At 38.9% G+C, this 26,726-nt stretch overlaps 1 protein-coding gene across 1 annotated transcript in view; it reads right to left on the bottom strand.

The window, feature by feature from the left end:
- The window catches only part of ADAMTS3 (ADAM metallopeptidase with thrombospondin type 1 motif 3), a 298,163-nt gene that overhangs the window by 148,231 nt on the left and 123,206 nt on the right, over positions 1 to 26,726 (bottom strand). Inside the window, exon 4 of the mRNA XM_075544217.1 lies at positions 10,612 to 10,768. Within this exon, the coding sequence (XP_075400332.1) occupies positions 10,612 to 10,768 (157 nt within the window). The remainder of the gene's footprint in view (positions 1 to 10,611; positions 10,769 to 26,726) is intronic.

Genomic DNA, 26,726 nt, shown 5'->3' with positions numbered 1-26,726 from the left:
ACCACCTGCACAGACAATGACAGCCAAGGTTAAAACAAAACAAACCAGAAAATAACAAATACTGGAGAGGCTAAGAGACTGGAATCCTAATCCACTGTGTGTAGAAACTGGGGGTCGAAATGTCATAAACACCATCAATCCTTCTGTTGGGTATATATCCTTACCTCGTAAGGGACAACACGAACAGATATCTGCACACTTATGCTCATCGTCACATGGCTCACAATAGCAAGAATATTCAAACCACCTAAATGGTCAGCAATAGAAGAATATGTAAAGAAACTCTGAGAAATTATTTATCACTAAGAAGCAACGACAAAACCACCAAACACCTCATGGCATGGATAGACCTGGAGAACATTCTGTTGAATGAAGTTAGACAATCACAAAAAGACAGGTATTGTATAAGACCATTGGAATGAGGGGATGGGACTCAGGGAGGGGGAACACTCAAGATAGGGACTTTCATACCAAAGGGAATAGACTTTGGAGTCTGGGGGAATGAGGTGCAGTGTACAGGGGGAAAGTTAAAGCAATAGACTAGATCAGTGGTTCTCAACCTTCCTAATTCCATGACATTTTAATACAGTTCCTCATGTTGTGGCGACCCCCAACCATAAAATTATTTTGTTGCTACTTCATAACTGTAATGTTGCTACTGTTATGAATCAGGAGACTCCTGTGAAAAGGTTGTTCCACTTCTAAAGGGGTCGCGACCCACAGGTTGAGAACTGCTGGACTAGATGGCAGTCAGTGTCAATGTGCTAACTTGGGTGATGTGAAAGAGGATGGTCTCTAAGAGGGAAAAGAAAAATCAAGGGAAGGGGAGACGTAACCTAGTGGGGGTAGGTGGGGTTGACTGGTGTCTTAAATTGTTGACTACAGATTTGATTATCTAAAATTTAAACCCCCAACTTATCTATAATGAAAAAATACATGCCACAGAGCAATCACACTATGATGAAAGACATATTCATAGCCACACATAAGTAAATTCCGGTTACTTAATCCCTATTTAGGATGTAAAACTTGAAGTTAACTTTGAATATCGGAAAGGCTTTGTCTAAGTTGCTGTAAAGCCACAAAAGGGAGAAATAGAAAGGAGTAGTGGTCTGTGTACCCTGTGAGGTAAGGGTGGGGAAATTGAGGTGTTGAGTCTCAATATAATTTGAATCAAAGATGACACAGTCACAAAGGATGAGTGAATAAGACCATGGGTGATTACTGTAGCAATTATTTTGTCTAATGTCTATGCTTTAGGTCACAAATATATTTTAAAATTCTAAGACTAGTATATATTCCAAATGTCCATTAATAATATGTACAAGTTTGAAGTTAAAGCATTTTAGAATATTTTCCCCATGAATTTAAGAGAACTAATTCAAGTGAAAGAAAGAAAGCTGCTCCGGGGGACTTAGTTGAAGGTAACTCTCTTCAAATGCTTCTGTATGTTTTCAAATATTTTTTGTTTCCACGGGGATGTTGAAAACAGCATATCCTCATCTCATTAACTCGATTCAATTGCGTTTCAACATACTTAGAATGATCTACCTACTTCACACCTGCCAACGATGTCTACTTCCCACTAGTCTAAGCTGCCAATCCCAAGCTCATGAAATGATAATGAACAGAGTATGCATATTTGCATTAAAAATACATGGTGACTTGACCCACATACAACAGGGTACCCCCCACTAAAAAATGAATTTTTTCAACATTATGTATTTTTAAAAATAACCTTATCACCTTCGAAATACTCTCCATTACACTTAATACATTTAACAAATCTGCGATTCCATTCTTGGAAACTATTTTCAAACTCATCTGTTTGGACGGCTGACAGCACCTCCCTCCTTTTGTTCTTCCCCTCTACTGTCCTCAGTCGCTGTCCTTTCATGTCCCTCATTCATTCATGAAAATAAAAAGAAGTCTCACAGAGGAAAGTCGGGTAAATAAGGTGCTTGGAGCAAGAGAGGCATGTTATTGTTTGCCAAAAACCGGCACACTGAGGTGGCTGTGTGAGCAGGGCGTTGCGGTGCTGGCCAAATCAGTCCCTTTGTCTGCCATGAATTAGGCCTCTTTTGCGGCACACTGTTATGCAATCTTTTCAGAAGCTCTAAATAGAAAGATGGATTAACAGTCTGGCCCGGTGGAATGAACTCCAAATGAACTCCAAATGCACTCCAAATGACATTTTCATCCGTTTGGAGGTTGACAGAAGTCCAGAACAAGGCTTGTCATCAATTAACATTGCACTTTTTCTGAAATGAGAAAACCTCTCGTACACCTGAGTTTTTCCCATCGCATTGTCCTTGTAAACTGAGCTCAACATCACAACAGTTTATGTGGCGTTTTTCCTGAGCAGGAAACAAAGTTTCACAGTAGCATGCCGTTCTCTGAAATTGGTCATCACAAAAAATGAGGCTCCTGCAGCACTCTGTCATGAGAATTCACTGGGACCTGAGAGAACCCTCCCCGCTCTGCCACTGGGGGCAGGAACTCAGTGTGAGTGGCTCTCTGCTTGCCTGGTGGGAAAGATGTGTACTTTGAGAGATGGGGTCCACCCAGTGCAAGTCGGTATTTTGGGGGATACCCCCCATATGTCATTGAAAATCAAGGGAAGAAAATGAAAAGCTGTTCTAAATGTTCTAATTTCCTACTACGTGAAAGCTGTTTAATGGCATTTTAGTAGGATAGGTATTATGACATAGGAAAAAAATTTTTTATCATTAATTATCTCACCCAAAGAGGCTTAGACATTGATTTTATGCCTGCAGCACATGAGATTGGGATAAAGCCTGCCAGAATGTGAAAACATAACACCAACTGCCAAAGTACTGCAACAGAGGACTGAACAGAGTCTTCATACAACACACAATCGTTCTTAACATTTAGAGAGCACAGAGCAAATTACAAAACACACTGGAAAGAATCAAAGGCTTCCTCAGGAACTGGTTGGCAAATACTTAGAATTAAAGCCTTCTTTGAATGAGAATATGAGCAAAGGCTTACTCTGCTTGAGAGTTACTGATTAGAACTGTCAATTAACGAATTAGGATCTCAGCCCCAAAGCACGGAATACATTAAAACCGAAGCATATAAAATCTACTATCATAGAATTGCTTCCAACTTATCGTGACCTTAAAAAGGATATCCGAGACTGTCAATCTGTACAGGGGCTGATATCCTCATCCTGTTCCCTGAGAAGGGATGGTGGGTTTGAACTGCAGACCTTTCAGTTAGCGCCGCAATACTAATCAACATGCCTTAAGGGCTCCTCCTAGAGCAGCGGTTCTCAATCTGTGGGTCGCAATCCCTTTGGGAGTCGATGGACCCTTTCACAGGTGTGGCCTAAAACCATCGGAAAACAGATTATTTCCAATGGTTTTAGGATCCAAGACACCGCTGCTCCTCTATCCATCTTCAGGCAGGTCCACCCACATGCAGATGCACTCACGTACAAGTACCCAGCGTGATGACATCATCACACCAACCCCATCACGTACAGCCCGTACAAATAGAGGTGATGGGGTTGGCACCATAATGTACTTACACAGACCGGTCATACATGTGTATAGAGCAGCTACTGTGTAGAAAGCAGCAGTTTGGGAGGTAAAACAACACTTCATGAATTATAACTACCGCGTAAATGCTTTAATGCTTTAATCACTGTGATTTAACTACGTCCAATTTGTAACAATTAAAATAACATCTTGCATATCAGATATTTACATTACGAATCATAACAGTAGCAAAATTACAGTTTTGAAGTAGCCACAAAAATAATTTTATGGTTGGGCGTCACCACAAGATGAGGAACTGTATTAAAGGGTCTCAGCATGAGAAAGGTTGAGAACCCTGTGCTAAAGGCTTACCTATGGTTTCAGTCGTCCTGACAGATGAGCAAAATAATTGAACTATTCCTTAGTCAGCTATATCTAAGATTCCCCCCAGTTATGCAGTGAGCTACTCAACTGGCAGGGATAGACTGTACATAATGTGTTATCTACTATGAATTCTATATATCCTTTATTTTACAGCTTCTACTGTAACCTGAGTGCAGGTTTACAAAGCAGGTCACCAATTTTACATTCAGCAATTCCTACACATTTTGTTTGAACGTATCTATGGCAATCCCCTCAATGTACCGCCATTTGTCCCACTTCCTCTCTTTATTTCCTGTCCCTTTCCTAACCCTCTGAACTTTGTTCTTGGGTAAATACTGCCTTTTGATCTTTAATAGTTTCTTATTCTCTCTTGGAGGCGAGGTTAGTTCCAGACATGAAGGGTGACCAAGGGCCATATATTCTTATCTAGTGTAATCATTCCTAAAAGAAATCCTTCTAGCATATGCCAAGTCTAAAATGTGAGCATTTTCATTAAGAATTTTAAAATTTATATATGTATACCAGTCCCACCTAACAGGTACAATAAAATCCCTGGCCAAAAATAAAACCAGGTATTTGGCTCTTACAGCATCATGTACCACAGGAATATTTACTTCAGCCTAAATGTAGCTTTTACACTTTAATTCACAGTTATCATAAGCTAATCTTAAATAAATTAAAATATATATTATTTCTGAGCTATATTTATTTCTTCTCATTGCTCCTTTTCTCTCTAAGCGTGTATCACTAACCTGTAGCCCACAGGCCAAAAGGATACCAAGCAGAGAGCTGGCAGTGAATAATATTCCCAAATCTTCCACAGGGATTCAAGGGGTTCACAAAAAATAAAAAAATTTTAAAGTTTGCTAAACACTAAAATGAACACATTCAGGAGCAAATAACATTGATTTCCATTAACATGTGTACATTTAAAATCAATGATCCAGTAGGAAAACTAAACTACAACAAATACAGAGAAAGAAAGAAATCTAATTAACACCAAGTTATTTCCTTCAAAAAAGTATCCATTACATGAATTGGAAACACAAATACAATTGGAAATACAAATGATGAAGTACAAGGTTACTAAGCGATCGGAACTCTTGGTTTCCTATGTAAATACTTCCCACTTACTTACAGGAGTGCTCCTAAGTCATTACACCTAGAATAAAACTAAGCACATACTTCAAATTGTGTTTAAGCACATTTGATATGAGAAGAGCGAAATTGTGGAATGTAGCAAAAGGTCATCAAAAACCAGGAAAACCTTCAATGAGATGAATTAAAACAAGAGCCTCAATAATAAAAGATGGCACGGGAACGGAGATGTTCCAATCTGCTACCCACAGGCCACCATGACTGGCAGCCTCCTCCACAGCAACTCTGATAACTTCGTAAGTCAACTTGGGAGGGCTGGGAGTGTCTCACCACGTGATCTAACAGTGCAGTCTGCTCCATGGTGGGATCTTCCGTGAAGCAGCCAAGCAGCTTTGGGGAAAGGAGGGGAGAGTGCCACTCCTGGTAGCGAGACCAGTCCTAGGGAAGGACATTATATTTGGTAGAGGGGCAGCAACAAGGAGAAAGGCCCTTGACAAGATGGATTGACACAGTGGCTGCAACGAAGGGCTCCAATATCAGAACAATTGTGAGGAGGGGCACAACAGGGCACAACAACAGAAAGTCACGATGAGTCGGAATTCACTGATGTCACCTAATAACAACCAGCATCGCCACGTCCCTAAGTTGGGCACTGTCTTGATATAATTAAGGGATGTGTGGCCTGCTCTTAGGATAGACTGACAGTCTTCGATTGCTGCATCTGGATCATTGACCTCCTGTGATGCCACCTGTGGATTCCAGGAGTCAACCTTGGATTCATTCAGCACTCCATCCACGAGCTTGTGGTCTTCCCATTCCTTAGTCCTCTGTAGCTACACACATCAGGCGAAACCTACAGATTTCATCTGACCCACAGACTTGGATCAGGACTGGAGTTACACAATTTTACAACTGTGTAAGCCATTTCTTGATCTCTTTCTATGTACATAGATACATCTAAACATTAGCAGTTGACCTGAATGAAACATAAATATTAAAAGAAATAAATGAACGAATGAAATAAAAATATTAACTACATTTAATAATAGGACTCATTTTATATTCAAAAAGAAAAAAATGACTTCTAATATTAACATAGTGCTTTCTTAATATGAACTGCTCCTTTATGTCAACAATCGATGTTGCTTCTTCTGAGCACATCTCCTTTTAGTTTACAAATCACTACCGGACCGAAGTTATTTCTACCCTACATAAGTTTGACTACCTGCAATTTCATGTCAGTTATCACAACGTAGCTAAGCGTTTCCTATTATATTTGTATATTCACAGCACATTAATAAATAATTTAACAGCCCAGCTGGTCTAAACTGCCAATAAAGATTTTTTTTCTCCATCTTCAGTTAATTTTGAATTTTAAAAAAAAGTCTAAAATGACTTGCAACTATTTAGTCTAAATATTTCCTAAGCAAGCCCCTTTCATTAAACCTGTTCAGGTAACTATAGACTAGACACAGTGATCCATGTTAATATTATTAATGATAGAAAAGAAATTATTCTGTTTCATAACTAAAAGCTTGTTAACCTGCTCTCAGCTCCCTATTTACTTAATATTAGAATTCAAATACCTTAATTTTGCTAGCAGTTATTATACACAGATTGAAAAAAAAACCAATGTGAAATGAAATTCTAGCTTTAATAAATGTCTGGCTCTACTCATAGATTATGTTATAAACTAAACTATGTAACTGTGAAATATTTATGAGTTCACATGTAGGAGGGAGGTGGGGTGAGAGTAGCTATTAGTGATATTATATCCGATGCTTCATTTAATAAGAAAATATCTGTTAAAATTAATTTCCCCACACTTTTTTTCATGGAGTCAAATCCCACCAATTTTTTCTCTTTGATCAGGGCATAGAGGTCATGAGAACTTCAAGATACAAAGGGTTAGATCACCTACTGACACGTCTATAGATTCAAGGAAGGACTCTGTGGATAAGAAATTCCTAGCATCACTAAAATAAGGCATAGTCTTCCCATTATTCCAGTTCTTGTTGCATAGTACCATTCCCGGGCAACCAGGAGCAACTCCCAAATCATTTCTGACTTCTACATGTTTCCCACCTGGGACAAAGACTCTCCTTCCCAGCACCATGACAACCACAGCAGCTACACAAGCACTTGGGTTCATGCAGGAAAATGAAAATCCTGAAAGGAAGCTAAGAGATAAAGGCTTACTATCCCTTGTTTCCCACTGGTAGGAAGTAATTACAAAAATTATTTTAACACTAAGCTTCTAGTGAATGAATAGCTTGTCATTTGAGGGGGCTGGGGATTAAATAAAATATGAAAAGATGAATGATATCATACAAGTATAGCCTACCCCAGTCACCCCACCAAACCCCACAAAAGGACTACCTAAACCTCACTTAATAATGACAATACAGACATTTTTTACAGACAGTAAGGGATATAGTTGGCATTTTTAGACAGTTTAGTTTAAACAGATTATTAATAATAGATGTACATTTTATGATCCTTTAATATTACATTAACGATGAAGTAACTAATTAAAGTTTTAAAAAGAGAACAAAGTGTGAAATTCTTTTGTCTGAATTAAAGATGCCAAAAATGTGCATGATTTCTAAAACCTCTAAGCTGAAGTCATGAAAAAACAGAAGCAAATTAAACTCTCTATCATGATGGAGTAGAAAATGTCTTTATCATGAGCGTGCCAAGTGAATGTTTGCTGTTTACGGCGAGGAATAGTATTCCGCTGCCAGAACCTGGCAATGCTATGTGGCATGGACACATGCCAGCTCAAAACTGCGCCAGATCATGGGACACTGCCAAAGTCGAGCTGCTTTAAATCTCAGCCTTTAAAAAAGGAATTTGAAAGCAGAGCACTGAATGAGTGATTTCACAACTTCAATGAATTCTTAAACAGTTCTTTCCAGTTTTTCACATTTCTTCAAACAATACAACTTCCCTCTAAAGGGTCAAGGCAAGCTCATCTGAGTTCTGTGTGGGACTGGGTAATTTTTGTTGTAAGGATAGTTTTGTCCCTGAAGGCCCATGCTATTGTTAGGGTCAGAATCATAACGACCCCATGGCAACTGAAATGAAAAGCTGTGTGGCGTCTCACCCTCCAATATACTCAGTAATTGCTTGGTACCATATGCTACAGTGCCCCCGATGATAAATCATTGTCTCAATAGGCTCACATAAATACCATCCCTGGGAGGTCTGACTCACTACCATTAAGTTGATTTCAGCTCATAGTGACCCAAATGGGAAGGGTAGAACTGCCTCTGTGGGTCTCTGGGACTGGAACTCTATACAGGAGCAGAAAACTACTTTCTGCCAAGGAGAAGCTGGTGGTTTGAAGTGACTTGCGGTTAGCAATCCAACACATAGCCACCATACCACCAGGGTAGAAATAGATACTTGTACTTCGTCAAGTGGAGTAAGTTAGGGTTCTTGAGTGTGGAAGAAGTATGGTTTCTTATTGTTGTTGTTACTTTTGACTTTGGCTTGTAAGGAATGAATGCTCTCATCCATGAAAGAGCAATCATCTTTGATGCATTCTCAATTATGACCAATGTATGCCTTCAGATATTCAGTAACACAGAATTGGGAATGAGAGACTACAAGACAAGCAGAAATACTCAAAATGCCATAAACCAATACCCACAACATTACTTCCAGGGTACCTTTCCTTACTAAACATACAAATGTGCTCCAAAAGGTCATGGGAAAATTCTGTGCTCTCTTAATTTGAGTTTTTCCACTAATATTTTGAAGCCCCCTTAAATCTATGAAGTCATTCAACTTGGACTCCGGTACATGATTATGAAAATAGAATATGCAGGCTTCATTTCTCTCTAGTGGATTGTCAATCTTAATATGTCAAAAACTGTTTGTACTTATTGTCCTTGATGAAGCCAATTTCTGTATTTTCTTTCATATCTTATACCTAAATTCTGAAAAGCTAACATCTAGTTCAGGATTCTGAGTCATCTTGATCTCTATTCCTCGTTCCACGCATAACATCTACGCCATCACAAATTCTCATCGCTTTTGCTCAATCTCTACCCATTTATTTGCTCCTTCCCTCCATATCACCACTAGTCATCTAGGCCAGTTCCCAATCTGTTTGAACACAGACAGAGCATTTAAATGAATGTCAATTCTAAAGAGCTAACTGCCAACGCAAGAATTGTGAGAAGGCATTTACTATGATAATTAGGAAAATAACTGAAGAACCTGTATTTTAGGAGACCTACTGAATATCCAGAAGGGATTTAATCAGAGATTCAATTTAAGCAGAAAGGTTCAGAAAGATTACACACTTATCCAAAGTAATATACCCAGTTCATGACAGAGACAGTGCTCAGAGCCATCTCTCCAACTCTGGTACACATTCCTGCTCGTTACACTACGGTGTAACTCTCTTGGATAGGAGAGCATGTCATAATAGCATAGCTAGAAATTAATTTCTGCATCGTAATGCAGAAACTTGTGAGACAATTCTGAAAAAGTTTCTCAAAAATATTATGTTAATACAGCATTTAAGGAAAATTGGTGACATCTGAAAAATCACACTAAGAGATGGGCAACAACCCTCACAATATAAGACATCATTAATCCAGAAGAAGATAAAATCTAACATTATACATAACAACCGAAGGCAAGATACTTTTTGAATTTACTGGAGATATTAACAATATGTTTACAAGGGACTTCGAAAAGTCCATGGAAATGGGAATTTTTCTGGGAACTTTTTAAAGCCTCTTTGCATATGAACAAGTACATTCATTCAAAAATCAAAGATGGGATTTTAAATAAGCAAATGTTTTATCTATTCAATTAATTTCTATAAATTGTAATATGTAAGGAGTTACAATTGTTTGTGGAGGTCCAGGGGAAATTTCCCCCAATTCTTAACTTGGAAAGCTAGTGTGACAAAATAAGTATAGTCTTTTAAAATTTTGACCAGAAATATAGATCACCAAATTTCCCTCCTCCATATAGAAATATATATACCTACCTTATTAAATTTTCTCATAACCGAAATAATATCCAATTACATTAAAACAAATAGATAATCAGGAAAGGGAAACATTAATGCTTTTTTAATTTTAGGGTACTAGCTCACTTTAATTCTCAACAGAGTACTTCACTCATTGCCTTCTCTATATGTAATTAGTTTGCACAATAGAGCTTAAAGTCAAATATTATTTCCAAAAGCATCTATCACATTACTAATTGGATCAAAGGCAACTCTTTTCCATACCAATATCCCATTTAAATAACTGTAAAATAAAAATGCATATATGCTTCCAGAAAACACAAATATTTCTACTTTAAGGTAAGTTAGAGAAAACATAGTTTTGATGTAAAACTGTAAAATTAAATCTTAAATAACACATGATGGAAATACAATAATGCACTATAATAAAATAACCTCTAACATATGCACTTGCATGAAAAAATGAAGCAAGCCATATTTACTTATCATTGTGAACTTTTATTGCTACCTCCATTTTATACAAAAGTGCCATGACAATCACATCCTCACATTTGATGGGAAGGTTGCTTTCTGTATAACCTTAAAATTATATTCAATTATTAAATTGTCAATTATTAAGTCAAAGATGCCTACCTTTGTAGTGGAAGTCTCTGGACATGTCTAAGGGAGCTCGTTCTAAAGCTGATCTCTTGTAGACAACATGAATTCTTCCTTTTTCTTCTTCCATCTGCTTCCCTCTTTCCAAGGGTTCAATGAAATACTCATCATTATCACTCTTGATCATTCCAGCCTATAAAATGCATAAATTATGTTACTTTCTAACATCATATTCATAAATTACAAGTAATTTGTAATCTATTTTTAAAGTACAGTTTTTGATAACTAAGTTTCTTCTTTTCCACATTTGGCTATTCATTTAAAATGGATAAGTGTTATTCAGTATAATAAAGTATACAACTTAGAAATCATTATTAGATGAAAATTTACAGTTCACATAATGTTGAAATAAAAAATGTGTAGGTTTAAAATAATAACATAATGTGAGCATTCCTCCACACTGAGAATACTGCTTGTGTATTCCGTAGAACTTTATATGGGGACACATAGAGTCAACATCCTCCTGTACTCTTATGTAGACAGGGCAAGGTCACTAGTCCTTTAACTAATTTACATGTGCTTCCCAAGGAATGAGCAGCATATTATAATCAGCATATACATATTTCTGTTTTGTAGACAAGCTTTTTAATGTTTAATTAGAAACCCCACAGGTTTAATATTTTTTCCTTTGAAGTACTAACACCACATTTTTCCTATCCAGAAACAACTTCATGAACACATAATTTTTCCCTTTCAAAATTTTATCCATTAATACTGAAAAGTTCAAGTCATTCCACCTCTATTTTATTTTCATTTTATGATTCTATTTCATATCCTTTTTTAAATTTAGATAAGGACAATATGTGGGACAAAAGCATTTCAAGTTCTATCCTGAAATGCAACAGTAAGATAATATCAATATGCCCTCAGTAAAAACAATTAGCATGACTTATTCAAATTTGCATACAAACATAGATTTCAAATGTGATTAAATTGAAGTCTTATGGTCCAACATTGAGTAAACATGCAGTGAAGATGCCATGATAATTGGTAGAGAGTAGAATGCCAAAGTTAGAAACACAGAGGAAGAATCAGGTACTAGCAATATGTCCTGGGAAAAAGAAAATACAATGGAGAACTTATTGAGCAATATGATTAATATTAGACCCAAGGGAAGTTACTTTAAAGAGAAGAATTTTAAAACAGTTGAAGCAATACATTGATATGAAACTGTCAAAAATTCAATCATGATACAAAATAAGGTGCAATGAGAGATCATTGCTGATGTCAGATAGATATTGACTGAAACAGAGCATACCAGAATGGGTATTGTTTTATTAACGATGTGTGATGTTTTAATTAGTGCTATTTTACCTCTCAGGATTTGGATAATATCCATGGGAATGGCTTTTCTTTTGCATTTCCCCCCCACTGCTGCCCAGTAAACGGATCCAAGTGGTCCCCATCATGAGCACACCTAGCCTCTAGCCTCCCTTTAACTTTCAGTCCTAGAAACTTTTAACTTTTCTACTGGGCACAAACTTGCAAGCTTTGATGCAAACCGACAAACCGTGTGCTTAAAATTTTCAAAATCCAAACAGGTTTGTTTGTTTATTTATTCATTCATTCATTCATTCATTTTTGTTCTGCAGGTCTTCCCTTCAAAAATGAAACTACTTTTCTCGTAGTAGTTCTGACTGGGGCTCAGGTTTTCTTTCTATGCCTTTTACTCTACCTTGGCTTCAAACAAAAGCCTGTTTTCAGGCAATTCTTTTTTTTTTAAATCACTTTATTGGGGACTCATATAACCCATCACAATCCAAACATATATCCATTGTGTTAAGCACATTTGCAACTATCATCATTTTCAAAACATTTTCTTTCTACTTGAGCCCTTGGTATCAGCTCTTCATTTCCCCTCCCTCCCTCCTGAACCCTTGATAATTTTCTTTTCATGTCTTACACTGACCAATATCTCCCTTCACCCACTTTTATATTGTCTGACCACTGCCCCCCCAGGGAGGGGGGTATATGTCGATCATTGTGATTGGCTTCCCCTTTCTACCCCCACCTTCCCCTTACCATGCTGGTATCGCTACTCTCGTTATTGGTCTCGAGGGGTTTATCTGTCCTGGATTCTCTGTGTTTCCAGATCTGTACCAGTGTACATCCTCTGGTCTAGCCGGATTTGTAAGACAGAATTTGGATTATAATAGTGCCGGAGGGTGGTGGTAATGGAGAAACATTAAAGAACTAGAGGAAAGTTGTGTGTTTCACGTTGCTACACTGCACCCTGACTGGCTCATCTCTTCCCTGGGTCTCTTCTATAAGGGGATGGCCAGTTGCCTACAACAGATGGGTTTTGAGTCTCCACTCTGCACTCCTCATTCACAATGATATGATGTTTTGTACTTTTATGCCTGATCCCTGATCTCTTCGACACCTTGTTATCACACAGGCTTGTGTGCTTCTTCCATGTGGGCTTTACTGATTCTGAGCTAGATGGCCGCTTGTTTATCTTCAAGCCTTTAACACCCCAGACACTGTATCTTTTGATAGCTGGGCACCATCAGCCTTCTTCACCACATTAGCTTATGCACCCACTTTGTCTTCATGATCATGTCACGAAGGTGAGCATTATGGAATGACAGGTTAATAGAACACAATGTTCTTGCATTGAGGTAGTACTTGAGTAGAGGCCCTATGTCCATCTGATACCTTAATACTAAATCTATAAGTATATGTACACAGATCTAGTTCCCCACCATCATATATATTTACATATGTACATGCCCATGTTTAGACCTCTATAAATGTTCAGGCAATTCATAACACCCCCACCACCTATAATAATTCTAATCAAATATAGGCTAAAGGCAGAATTATAGGCTCTTATAATCATGATTGATTTCCCATAAAACAATACCAGCTAGGAGAAACATTCTGTACCAATAATAAAGCCAAATCAAACATATGACACTTTTCAAAATAATATTTGAATACAATGATCTCTTCTCCACCCCTAGAAGGTATGTATTTACATACATATAGCCTGGGGACTCTGGCAGGATGGGTCCAGAAGGCTCTGACCCCTATTAACCTTAATCAGTCAGGCTTTTCCTCGCGGCCACTTCAGAAGCAGCTTTTCTCTTCTCAGCTGCAGTGTATCGTGCATGACATCCATTAGACATAACAGTAACCCAACTAAGCATTCTAGGAATCAAACGTTTTACTCCCTTGACTTCATTCCATTTTAGTGTCATCTCCTAAAAGAACAAAAGCAGAACCAAAGAAACCTCATGCTTCGGAGTCTGGAGACATTGCAGCGAGCCCCACTTCTGATGCCAGAGGTGGTATCTGAGTTCCCTTTATCAGGGTTCTGAGATCCACTGCAACGGGTAGGCTACACAGAATTCAAAGGCAAACTTCACGATGAAAGGGTTTATTAAGGAAGTTAAGTTGCAATGCCAGTGAGAACTGCTCAGGGCTAAGTTGTTTATCAGGATATGCTACAGAGTTCTTTCATGTCTGCTAATACATGTGGAAAGAGTCAGCGGATCCATCCCCTTGACTTAAGTACCCAGAGGCACCCCGCTGCAGTAAGCTGCAGCCCAAAGGCACTCAGCTCAGCTCAGCTCAGCTCCACTCTGCTTCCATGGGTCAGCAAGTTCAATTTCCTCAATTGAGGGCTCCGAGGCACCTCTCTCCACAAGCCAGCCTCCCTCACGATAACACTCAGCTTTACTCACTCAACGGGTGGGGAAGTCCACCACTCGGTTCAAGGCTGTGCTCTGGATCTTCTGCTGTTCTTCTGATGTGCAGGCTGTTCTGTTGGTGGTACCGCTGTCCTTTGCATCCACAAAGATCACTGTGAAGTGATCTTGGGTTCAGAGGACCCACTGCTCCTGGCTCTTGCTGATAATGAAATCCTCACTTCTGCTTCTCAGAAGGCTCATTTTATACACAACAGGTGGCACTCGAGAGAATTACTCCCTGGTCAATCCTATCAGGTTCTTCCTCTGCCTTCTTCCCAGACCCTACAGGGAAAGGTGAGTTGAAGGGATTTGCAGGCTTTGGCTAGAAGAGCCACACTAAATAATCCAAAGGCCGGAACGAGGCACAAGTGTTGGAGTGAATGGGTCATGATTTGTAGCTAACATTGAGAAGAATGTGACTTCCAAACCCTTTTAGTAATTTTCAGGCAATCAAGAAGCAATCATTTAAAGAGACCAAGGACATGGTGTGTGATTCAAAATCAGGAGAATTCTGTGTCAGGACTGTGTCTTTTCACCCAGCTTGCAGCCTGTTATTCAATCTGTATGCTGAGCAAATCATCTGAGAAACGGAACTATGTAAAGGGCATGGCAGGAGGATTTGAAGATGAATGACTCTCTGGGACACCCAAATGACACAACCTTGCTTATTGAAAGTAAGGAAGACTTGAAGTTCAAAGGATGAAGATCAAAGGCTACAGCCTTCAGTATAAATTACAGTATGAATTACAACTGGACATAAAGAAAACAAAAATCCTCACAACTGAACTAATACGCAACCTCGTGATGAATGAAGAAAATGTTGAATTTGTCAAGGATTTCATTTTACTTGGATCCACAATGAACACAGTAGGAAGCATCAATTGAAAAATCAAATGACGTATGTACTGCACTGGGAAAATCTGCTCAAAAAGACCTCTTTAAAGTATTAAAAATCAAAGATGTTTCTTTGAAGACTATGTGTTGGAGCTAACCTGTGGTATTTTTCAATCACCTCCATTGCATGGGAAAGCTTGATGATGCATGAGAAGGAGAATTTATGCCTTTGTATAATGATGTTGGCAAAGAATATGCCATATGCCAGACTTACAGAAAAACACAACAACAAAAAATCTGTCTCGAAGGAAGTACAGAATGCTCCTGAGAACAAAAATGACAAGACTTCATCGTTCCTACTTCAAATATGTATCAAAACGAGCCAATCTGTTAAGTGAAAAAGAGGAAGACGGTCAAGAAGGGAGACTGGCCGTGGACGCAGCAATAGACTCAAACCAGGCAATGCAGGTTAAGGACAGCACAGGAGCAGGCGATGCATCTTCGGTTACATACCAGGTTGCTATGAGCTGGAAGCAACTCGACAAACCTAAGAACATATGCACTAACTGTAGTTAAAGACAAGTGCTTTTTTTCTAAAATTTGCTTTTCAAGTATGCTCGCTGCCATCGAGTCAATGCTGACTCCGCAATGTCAAGTGGATTTCCAAGGCTGTAACGGTTTATGGAAATAGAAAGCCCAGTCTTTCTCCCTTGGAGCTGCTGATGGTTTCAAACTGCTGACCATGCAGAACCACTACACTTCATTAACATATGACATTAAATCTCATGTGATTACTTGAAAACAAAAGTGAAGAAGTAATAATAGAGTGTGGCATTAGAATGGTAAAACTATCTGTCACAATTGCAGGTAAGTCCTATTTTTCTCCTGAACCTTATAACATACGAAGTCAGTGGTCCTCATGAAGCATAGGCAAGGAAGGGGCTTCTTAGCCATTATAATTATTGGTGGAAGCTTTACCATCACAGTGCCAGGTAGCACAGACATGACAGAAGTACTTCTTGCCACGGAGTGCATATTTTCAGCAAACACTCCTCCAATAGTTTCTGTTGAATTCAAGTCTATCGCTTCCTTCCATTCTGACTTGTATGACGGGGTATCCCTTTTACCCTCTCTCCCTATGCAAGTTTTGCAAGGAGCTCTTTGAAGCTAAAGGGTATCTACATACCACGTCTGTACCCAATAATCCTGAGTCTACAGGACTTTATTGCCTTTTAAAAAAGAAACAGCACTAGAGCTCCCTCACCATGATTAATTCTCAGTCACTTGAACAAACTTTGAGGCTTCACTTAAATGAAGATTGAGCTAGTGTGTATTCAATAGTAACGCAGATCTTCTAGATGCACACGCCAATATTTACAGCTTTTTTCCTTTTCAAATCAATTATTTCTTCCTACTCTACTGAGAAATGCACAGTAATTTTCGTAAGCCTCATCTATCAGGGCTGTAGCTCAGAAATCCAGATCCTCCCCAATTTGAATGCTTTTCCTCACAATTTTTCATTTTCATCTTAATTCCATCAGCAATTCTTGTCCTATTCTTACAACTCTTCTTACTAGAAATTTCAGTTCTTATTATTCCTTCCCTTACCCAGTATGGATGAATTAACAATGTTTATAAAGTACATGCAAACCAACTACAAGCCCAGTTGACATACTACAAATTATTAAACATTGTCATGGCAAAAATTAAAATATCCAAACTCATCATTGCTTAGACTGTTGTGGCAGTTACATAATGTGTTGTCAATTTGAGACTTATCAGTGAAAGGGTGGGGTTTACCTGACAATCAGGTTGCAGTTTGATGACTTCATTTGGAGGTGCTAAAGAGATAAATAGCTTGCTGGAGGCGGGACACTCGCTCACTACCTAGGAGACATTTCTGATGAGAAGCCACATGAAGCTACCCTGATGCAGCCAGAGCCCTGGGAGCTGGAGGAGATACGTGGAGACTCCTGCCAGCGCTAAGATGCTTACACTACTACTGGATCCACAAGACCTCCCACCCACTGGTTTGTGATCTTCCTGCATTTGGCGTCATTGCATGTTTCATGAGTCAGAAGAGGAATTTATAGATTGTTATTGGACATATGGGCTAATACCAGACTTATGGACTTGATCTGGACTGGGCTGGGATGTTTTCTCAATATTCAATTGCTCTTGTATAGAAAGCTCTATCTTATATACATATGAGAGTCTAAGAATTTGTCTACCCAGACTAACACAACTGTCAATTAATGCCAACCTGAACCATATTTGTGCCTACTCCAAAGAAAGGTGACCCAACAGAATGCACAAATCATAAAGCAATATCATTGATATCACAAGCAAGAAACTTTTTCTGAAGATTATCCAACAGCTGTCACAGCAGTTCACTGACAGGGAGCTGACAGAGGTTCCGGCTGGATTCAGAAGAGGATGTGCAGCAAGGGATACCATTACTAATGTCAGGTGGTTCTGGGCCGAAAGTACAGATTACCAAAATGTATTTACTTGTGCTTTATGGACTATGCAAAGGAATTTGATGTTGGATCATCGCAACACCAACATCGTAGTTGAGAGTCAAATTAAGTGAGTTTTGGTTTTTATAAGCACAATCGCACTATACATAGAAAACCACACATGCAGCTTTTTGTCTTTCACAACTGTTGTTATTAGGTGCCACTGAGTTGGTTGTGACTCATCGAGACCCTATATCCATAATAAGGAAACACCGCTTGATCCTGCGCCATCCTCACCAATGTTCTTATGTACGGCACCATCACGGCAGCCACTGTGCCAATCCATCTGGTTGAGGTTCTAGGCAAAGCAAGCCTCAAAACTTTAAACATGAATTTCACTCTGCTCACAAAATCCCTCTCCCACACCAAATTACACTTTCCTTTGCCGGCTACTTTTCATTCCTGATCTTAGCTAAAATATTACCCAGTTGCTGTCAAGTTCAGTCTGACTCTTGATGGTAGTATGTACTTCAAATAGAAATGCTCCAATAGTTTTTTCAAGACAGGAATCTTTTGGAAGTAGATTGCTAGGCCTTTCTTCTAAGGCACTTTGGGGTGGGTTTTAACGACCAACCTTGGCTTCGAAACCCAGAAAAGGTTTTCTGCAGTCAAACAACTGTACATGTTAGGAGAAGGCTATCATGTGTAGTGAAGTGGAGGGGCAGCAAGAAAGAGGAAGACCTCCATGAAATGGGCTGACACAGTGGCTGCACCAATGGGCTCCATTGTACGAGCAATTGTAAGGTTGGTGCGGGACCAGGTGGTGTTTCATTTTGTCGGACCAAAGGGTCACCATGAGCCAGGGCACCTCGCAGAAACAACATCCTCCTAGTCTGATTGGGTCAGGCTAAGTCAGAATCCATTCAGTGAGCTTGATATTTTAAAATCTTGTTCTGTTTTTGAACCGCCTAGTCAGGAGTTGCTCTTACTTTCAGCTTTGAATGCAAAAGGATAAAAAAGAAAAAGGAAACCAGAAATTGCAGAAGGGAGGGAAGTACAATCACACGTCATACCTAGGATTTGAAGCTGGATGACTGGGAAATCAATGTCATCATTCACAGACACAGGTGCAGAAACGAAAAGCAAGACAGAAGGCAGTGAAAGAAAGGGAGTTTTGCTCTCACTTGAGGTAAAATGCCCAATGGTGGAAATGCCCCACATACAGCAGGAATAGAGAGAACTGTTATTAAGAAAAAAATATCATAGACTGACTATGGGGAGCCCTGGTAGCATGGTAGGCAATTCCGTGGGCCAACCACAAGTCTGTCGTTCAACCCACCAGGTATGGCATGAAAGAAAGCTGAGTCTGTCTACTTCCTGAAGGTTCATAGTTTCAAATCCCACAGGGGCAGTTATACTCTGTCCAATAGGATTGATATAAGTTGGAATTGATTTGATGGCACTGAGCTTTGTTCTTTTTATTTTATCCTCAGAAGAAATGACCAAAAAAGTGAGAAGTATATGACAGATTCACAAAGATATTTGATTAACAAGCAACAAGGAATCATAGAAAATGTCCGCAGCACCGAAACAAACACACAAATGCCACTGAGTGGATTCAATGTAGTAGCTGGTGATTTTGAACCACCAACCTTGGAGTTGGAAGCCAACACTTACTTGGCAGCTTCACTAGAGATTCTTAGAATTTTCAAAATTCCAAAATCTGGGCCATTATCTACAATGTCTTACATGGTTCACCTGTATATTTTTATCTGGGGCTTTTCCTTGTATTATTTTATACCTTGTTCTCGCTGCAGTAGCCGCCACCAATAACGTAGAACTCCTGGCCCTACCTCCACCTGAAGTAGCTCCTTTTCATTGGACATCCCTGCGTTTTTCTTGTGAAGGCATTAACTTTTGGAAACATAAGCTTCGTGTGAGCATGAACACTGACTTACTCATTGCTATATTCAAGGGCCGCAAGTAATCCCTATCTCAAAGTAGGTGTCGAAGAATTGAGGGGGTTCAGAAAGGCAGTGAATGCAAAAAATGAAAGTAGGAAGATAAAACACTTTAAAAGAAAACCAGAGAGGAATGAAAAAAATTAATAATAAAAAATAGGTATAGGAAACCAGAGAATATTATTATGGGCATCAAAGCAGTCAAGACTTTTATCAAAATAAAGACCACTTCAGTGGGGGCAGAAACAAGGAACAAAAGTATGAGATGAAAATTCTACAAACAAAAGCATTTCATTCGAGCAGTGGGGACTGCAAAGACATTCCAGAATTAAGAAAAGGGTAGACAGCATAAACCACATACATTTTAGATCCTAGAGTATTTGTAACCTTTATAGACAGATTCTGCTACTGCTCTTCCTAGCACACTACATTGATTTCTACCCCTGCGCAGCAGCTACTTAAAAAGAGTGATTGCAGAAGCACCTGCGTTTACAGACAAAAATTTCCATGCAGAAAACATAGGAGAAAAAATCAGTACTTACAATGATGTATTGGAGGAATTTTTATCCAGTGAGAAAGATATTCATTTAGTTACTAGTCACATTCGATGAATATTTTGGGGAATTCAGTAACTCTTAATTGACACACACAATACTCCATAAAGCATACTCCCACTCTCAAAACACCACAGGTTAATTTCATAGGATACATTTTATACCATAATAAGCTATAGGAAAAAATTCCATTTTTTAAGAACTCTCAGATGATGGCATTCTTAATATGTACTCTGCTGCCAGAAGTTTAAAAGTTTTAAGTTAGAAATCAGAAATTCTACAAATGCAACAGGTAAGATTGCATTTGCTCCTTAGGGATTCTGTTTACACAGATCTTTAATGGAGTTTTATTGCTATTTAAGTGATGTATAATATTGAGATAATATAATGTGAAGTCTTCTATATGATTTACAGCTCTTCACACATTTACTATTTATAATTCCATGCACCAATACAAGAAATCATCACTGTATTTCTCAACCTCCTTACTAAAACTTAAAAGTTTAAGTTTAAAACTATTTATTATACTTAGTGTGGCGTTAAGAGCATTACATTAAACTTATTATGCTATGATTAAGTCCTCATACAGGTCTCTTGACAGCATGTTGGACAAGATATTCATAAAATAATGATCTATGCTAAAAATACAGCTACATAATTCTCCTCTCATCTGGTCAAGTCTTCCAGCTACCTCACTCAATCTGGACACTGCCCCAAACTCTTATTCCAGCCAACTAGTCTCTGAGCATGGAAAGAGCTACTCCAGAGGCTACACTCCTGACTGAGGAGGTGTCCTCACCGCTATATTGGACACCCAGTCATCATGCAGCAGATGGGATGCTTTCCTCCGGTTCGTCACGGCACAAACGGCAAATGAGAACAAGTGATGTATGGTACGGGGAGTTTCAGATGAGATCATGTCTATGAACGATCTTTGTAAACTATGCAGCCCTCCAACACTCATCTTTATATGTCCATCATAACAGCCGTCAGTCACACGGAAACAATGAATTTGTACTTAGCTTGCTCGAATTAAGATACACATCCCCATAAAAGATATCTTAAGATGATTTACATGAGACATTACTAAGGTTCATGTTAAAATTTGGTGCCAGACATTCTAAAAAACTTAAGATGTCAAAGACTTCCACTTTTAATGGTAACACCTAAATGCTGTTTTTCTGTGTTGCTTCTGGAAAAGAAGGGCAGTGGAGTTGGGTAGCCCTTTCTGGAACACCATGAGAGATTTGCCAATGAGGTCATTAGACGATGTCATTGCAGCTGAGCTACTTAAATATCCATCACTGGGGACAACGTTGGTTACCAGTTCCTAACACAGGACAAGAGACTCTGAGTGGGACCAATGTTCGTGTTCCACTATTAACTTAAATATTGGTGGCCTGAACCCACCCGTGGGCATCTCAGAAGAGAAGCTGAGCAACTTGCTACTGAAAGGTCACGGCTCTGAAAATTCTATGGAGCGCAGTTCTCCCCTGCACGTGTGAGGCCACCTTGTCTCAGAATCAACGTGACGGCAACTAGAAGGGAGCTGGTGATGCAGAAAAGCAGTAATACATTTCACATGTTAGAAGAGACACGGAGAATTTTTTAGATCAGTAGTTCTCAAGTTCTCAACCTGTGGGTCGTGACCCATTTGAGAATCAAACGACCCTTTCACAGGGGTTGCCTGATTCATGACAGTAGCAAACTTAAAAGTTATGAAACAGCAACAAAAATAATGTTATGATTGGGGGGGTCACCACAACATGAGGAACTGTATTAAAGGGTCGCGGCATTAGGGTGGTTGAGAACCACTGCTTTAGACTGGTGTGTGTGTGTGTGTGTGTGTGTGTGTGTGTGTGAAAGAATCAATGTAAACATCGCACTCATGAAAGACTATTGTTATAATGGTGCACATGCTCAGCTCACGATGGAACACACGTTGTGAATTACCATGTCACTGTACCACTACTCCAAACCCTGGGCAAACAGTTGGGCATGCTCCTATGTTACCATGGCACATGACAGATTAGTATTATTTGAAGGGCATTTGCAATCTTTCTTGAATTTCAGAGGTATTTCCGTAATATTCCCAAAGTTCCTAAAGAGTGGGTGTTGGGAAAGGCAATATTGGCTAAGAAGAACTAGAAAGGTTTTTGATGTGAAACCGCATCTGCAAACCAAACCCGCAATTCCTTTACACAAAATGGAGAAGCTTAAGTATTTGAGGTCCCTTTGGCTACATTTCCTGGAGAGGAGGGAGGAAATGAAGGCACTCTGGGAGGGTAGTCATGAAGGCCGGGCTGAGCTCACCAGCCATGCTCTAGGGCAGTCTCCTTCCATAAAGATGAAACTTGGAAAATTGTGAAGTAGTTTTTCTTTGTTGCATAGAGTGGCTGAGTCAGAATCAACTAGCAAAAGTATTTCCCAAAACAAAGGTTGGCAATGCAACTGATTTTCATAAAAGTATCCTTTATTCTATAGCCAGAATTCGTTTTGACTCCTTTTGAGCCCCTAGAATTTTACAGGTGTCTCTAGGGTACTTATGACGGTCAACCTTTTATTAGTTATTTTGGTTAATAGTGCCTGGTGTCCTGGTCATGCAGTGGCTAAGGCACGCAGCTGCCAACCAAAAAGTCAATGGTTCATAATGAAATGAAAAAGTCTTTTTCCACAAGGGTTCACAACCTTAGAAATGCCAGGAGGCAGTTCTACCTGAATAGACTGGACAACAATGGGTTGGCTATTTTGGTTTATTGGTGCCGCCCAATGTCATTGAGTTAATTCTGACTCAAAGTGATTCCAGAGGACACAGGAGAACTACCTCATAGGGTTCCAAAGACTATAAACTTGTACGGAAGCAGTCAGGCTCCACTTTCTCCCATAGTGGCTTGAACCTCTGACCTTGCAGTTAGCAGCCTGATGTTTAACACTCTGCCCCTCCAGGGCTTCTATTTGGTGCTCCAACAAAACAAATAAACTCACTGCCTCAGAGCTAATTCCAGCTCACAGGTGAATCACATATAAATCAATATAAATTGAGTATATGTCAGATTTTTATTGGGGTTCGACTTGCATTTTATTCAGCAGTAATTTTCAGGATCATTTCTATACCTCAGCGGTATCTAATATAACTACATCCTTCAATTAATAGCACAAAATATATTTTGTAAAATCCCTGTTATGAAAGGGCAGAATAAGGCCTGCAGTCAGATAGTTATGATGCTTGGTGTCCTATATTGAAAAGAAAAAAAAAGGCCAGAGAAAGATTTTACCCTCTAGGCCCACAATTAAATGAACTGCTACAGCAAATAGATTAACCTTAATCAGTAACATTAGTCAACACAATTTCACTTCCTTAATTAGAGAGCCTTGCCTCCAATCCGGCTTGCCTGATTCTTATCAAAATCTAAGGTGCAAAATATCAAATCCAAGGAAGATTTCCTGAAGGCGAAAGGATTTGCTATCAATCTAGTCTGATTACTTTTACTTTCCTCTAAATTACACTATCAGCACTGTAGCCTAGGCCAAGGCTATTTGAAACTCTCCATGGATTGCTTTCCTTAACACTGTAAGGAAGTGTTAAAATATGTCGATGATGCTGAAGCTAGCTCATCACTAACACAAAGCATGTTTCCTGTCAAAGACCACAGTCCAGCTCACCCATCCTTTGTCACCTGAGATCCTGCGGAGATGAAGCACCTCGAGTTTGAGTACCAGAAGAGTCTTGCTTCTTTTGAGAAGTGGGTTCTTTTTTATGTTACAGACCCTTGTATCAAATTATATCAAACCTACCTGATATTCATCTATCATGTGAGAGGAAAAAAAACAATGTCCAACTTATATCCTATCTTTAGGACAGAGTCAATCTATGGATCCTTGGATACTGACTTTTCTTCCACATTATTTTTCCTTCTAGCTAACTTACCGGTAATCAGTTTACCTTATCTTGTTGTGTAAATGCATATAAAATACCACAGATTCATCATCGTATTGAAGGGTGAAGGAATTTGCTGAAAGGAAGTACAAACTCTGTACTTCAAACTAAAGTAAAACAACATCGTGGCAACTAAAGTGAATAAAATAAAATTTCTTGAAATGTATAAAGTATACTTAAGCTTTTAATTGGTACAAGTCAATAATTCATATATTGCAGTTTATGGCCTATACATGTATAAATTCTTTTTCTCAACAGTCTTAAACTCCATATCACTGGCTAAATTAATGATATTGTCAAAAGAATTACCTTATGCCCCACGGGAAGATTTATAATGTTCTTCAATAAAATAATAATGACATGCCTAAATGAACCAGAAACATTTATAAACCATAGATATATAAATGGGTTTTGGCCTGACACTTAATTCTAGCCCCAATGAAAGAAGAATCCGTTTTTAGGACATAGCCCTACTTCACGCTTTCATGAAGAGGTCACTGAAAATATGGGTGCCAAAGCAGTGTGGTGGAGAAATCTGATGGCGCCTGACTATCAGAAAGATAGTCTTATCTCGGGGCTTCCCTTAAAACAAGCAGCCACCTTACTGAGGCCATCAATTAAGCCCACATGGGAAAAGTCAGCCAGCTTGTGTGCTCCCAGCAATGTAAATCCAAATCTGAAGGAGGGGATGGTCAGGATGTTATTCAAGGAGTTTTCATCCTTGAATGACAGATCTGCAGAAGACTAACAGTGGAAGCCCAAGTCCATTTGCAAGTCTCCACGAGGTTCCAGGCTGGTGAACCTCTCTGACCACAGTTCAGGTAGGTAAGTAGCCTTGCTATTGGAGACCGTTGCAAACTTGATTATGGTAGACAGACATGCTTAAATTAACATGGAACGCCTTATCATGTGATCTCCTTTTTGACCCATTTTAAATTTGTTCCAGTTTTTCACATTCTCTGCGTTCCTTTACATTGAAGTTTTTTTTCTTCTGTTTCACTTTGTCATTGTTGGATTGTTTTGTTGGGTTTCTTGTTTGTGTCATGTATGTTTTCCTGTATATGAAATCCAGGATAGAGACAGCAACTGGATTAATAATTACCTAGGGGTATGGCAGGAGGACTCCAGAGACATAGGGAGCTAAGAACAGTAACCATAAGAAAGAAGAGAATGTTCTAAAGGATTGTGGCGGTGACTGCACAACTCTTAACAACATTGAAATATTGAATTGTATGACATGTGAGCTATATTCCAATACAACCGTTTGTTAAAGAGAGCATGTTCAACAGTATCGAGTAGTTCACTCCAGTGCTCTTACGCACTTTTTGCAATTTAAATCAGCAGTTTAACTGAATACCTAAAAGAAATTATGTATAAATTGTCACTCCCCTGGCTATTGTGTTTGGTACAAATACCGAGGGAAAGGAGGGGTAAGAAATAAAGGAGAAAAAGAAGGGTGTGCAGAGAATTACATTTGGAGATGAGTTGGGGGAGAGGATTTTCCTTACCCTAATTTTAACAAAGTTAAAAACTTTCGGTAAATGCTGATGCATTGTCGAAAAAGGGTTGGATTGCTAACCGCAAGGTCTGAAGGTCAAATCCACTCTAAGAAAGGGTTGCTATAAGTCAGAAAGGACTCAATGGCAGGGAGATTGGTTTCAGGGTTTTGTTTCTCATAAATATTTGGTAATGTATCAATATAATCAATTCATTGAAATAAAACATAAAAAATAAATAATAAAAACATAATAAAAATAATAAAAACATAATAAAGTAAATTTACATAATAAAGTAAATCATCCTCTAGTGCAGCAGTTCTCATCCTGTGGGTTGTTACCCTTTTGGGGGGTCAAATGAGTCTTTCACAGGAGTTGCCTGATGCATCACAGCAGCAAAATGACAGTGATGGAGTAGCAAAGAAAATCATGTTATGGTTGGGGTTCCCCACCACATAAGGAACTGTGTGAAAGGGCCGTGGCATGAGGAAGGCTGAGAACCGCTGCTCTAGAGCATATTCTTTGGTTTTTCAAGTTGGGTTTCCCATATTAAGTTATTCTAAATAATATGTTTCACATCCACTGCACCCATGTAAGTCATCCACACGTGCATATAATATGTAGAGGGGGTGCATAGAACTAATGCATGAAGAATTGCACACTTTGAGAAAACGTACACAATGCGTGCACTAGTTGCACCAAAATATGATCATTTACCTTTGGCATGATGAACTTCATAAGAACATATGAGAAAATCTCAAGATTTACGTCAGATGACAAAAAGTCTGTAGAATCAAAGTCTGAACTTCATTAACGAGTTCCGTCCATCAAACCAATACATCCCTCTTGATCAAGTGCTCAGGATTTCTTTAACAACTCTGGCATTAAGATACTTAATTGCAAGGTTTCAAGATAAAGTGCACCCAAGCTGGGACACAAGGTCTGGGATCTGAACATAGCTCTGCTCCTTGCAGTAGGTTTTGAAAAAGTTGCTTAGCTCACTCAGGGGCTCCCTTTCATAATCTTTAAAAAGGCAAAGGCTTGACTAGATGGTCTCTAAGTTATTTTTCCCAGTACAATCATTTCCTTATTCAAATTCTATTTCAATTATCAGTGCATCTCCCAGTAAAGATATGAATTTGAAAAGCTGCTCTC

The sequence above is a fragment of the Tenrec ecaudatus genome, chromosome 3 (assembly GCF_050624435.1).
Source record: "Tenrec ecaudatus isolate mTenEca1 chromosome 3, mTenEca1.hap1, whole genome shotgun sequence".
NCBI classification, from domain to species: domain Eukaryota; kingdom Metazoa; phylum Chordata; class Mammalia; order Afrosoricida; family Tenrecidae; genus Tenrec; species Tenrec ecaudatus.
Note: the sequence above shows the minus strand (reverse complement) of the source record. Positions and strands in the feature narration are given on the sequence as shown.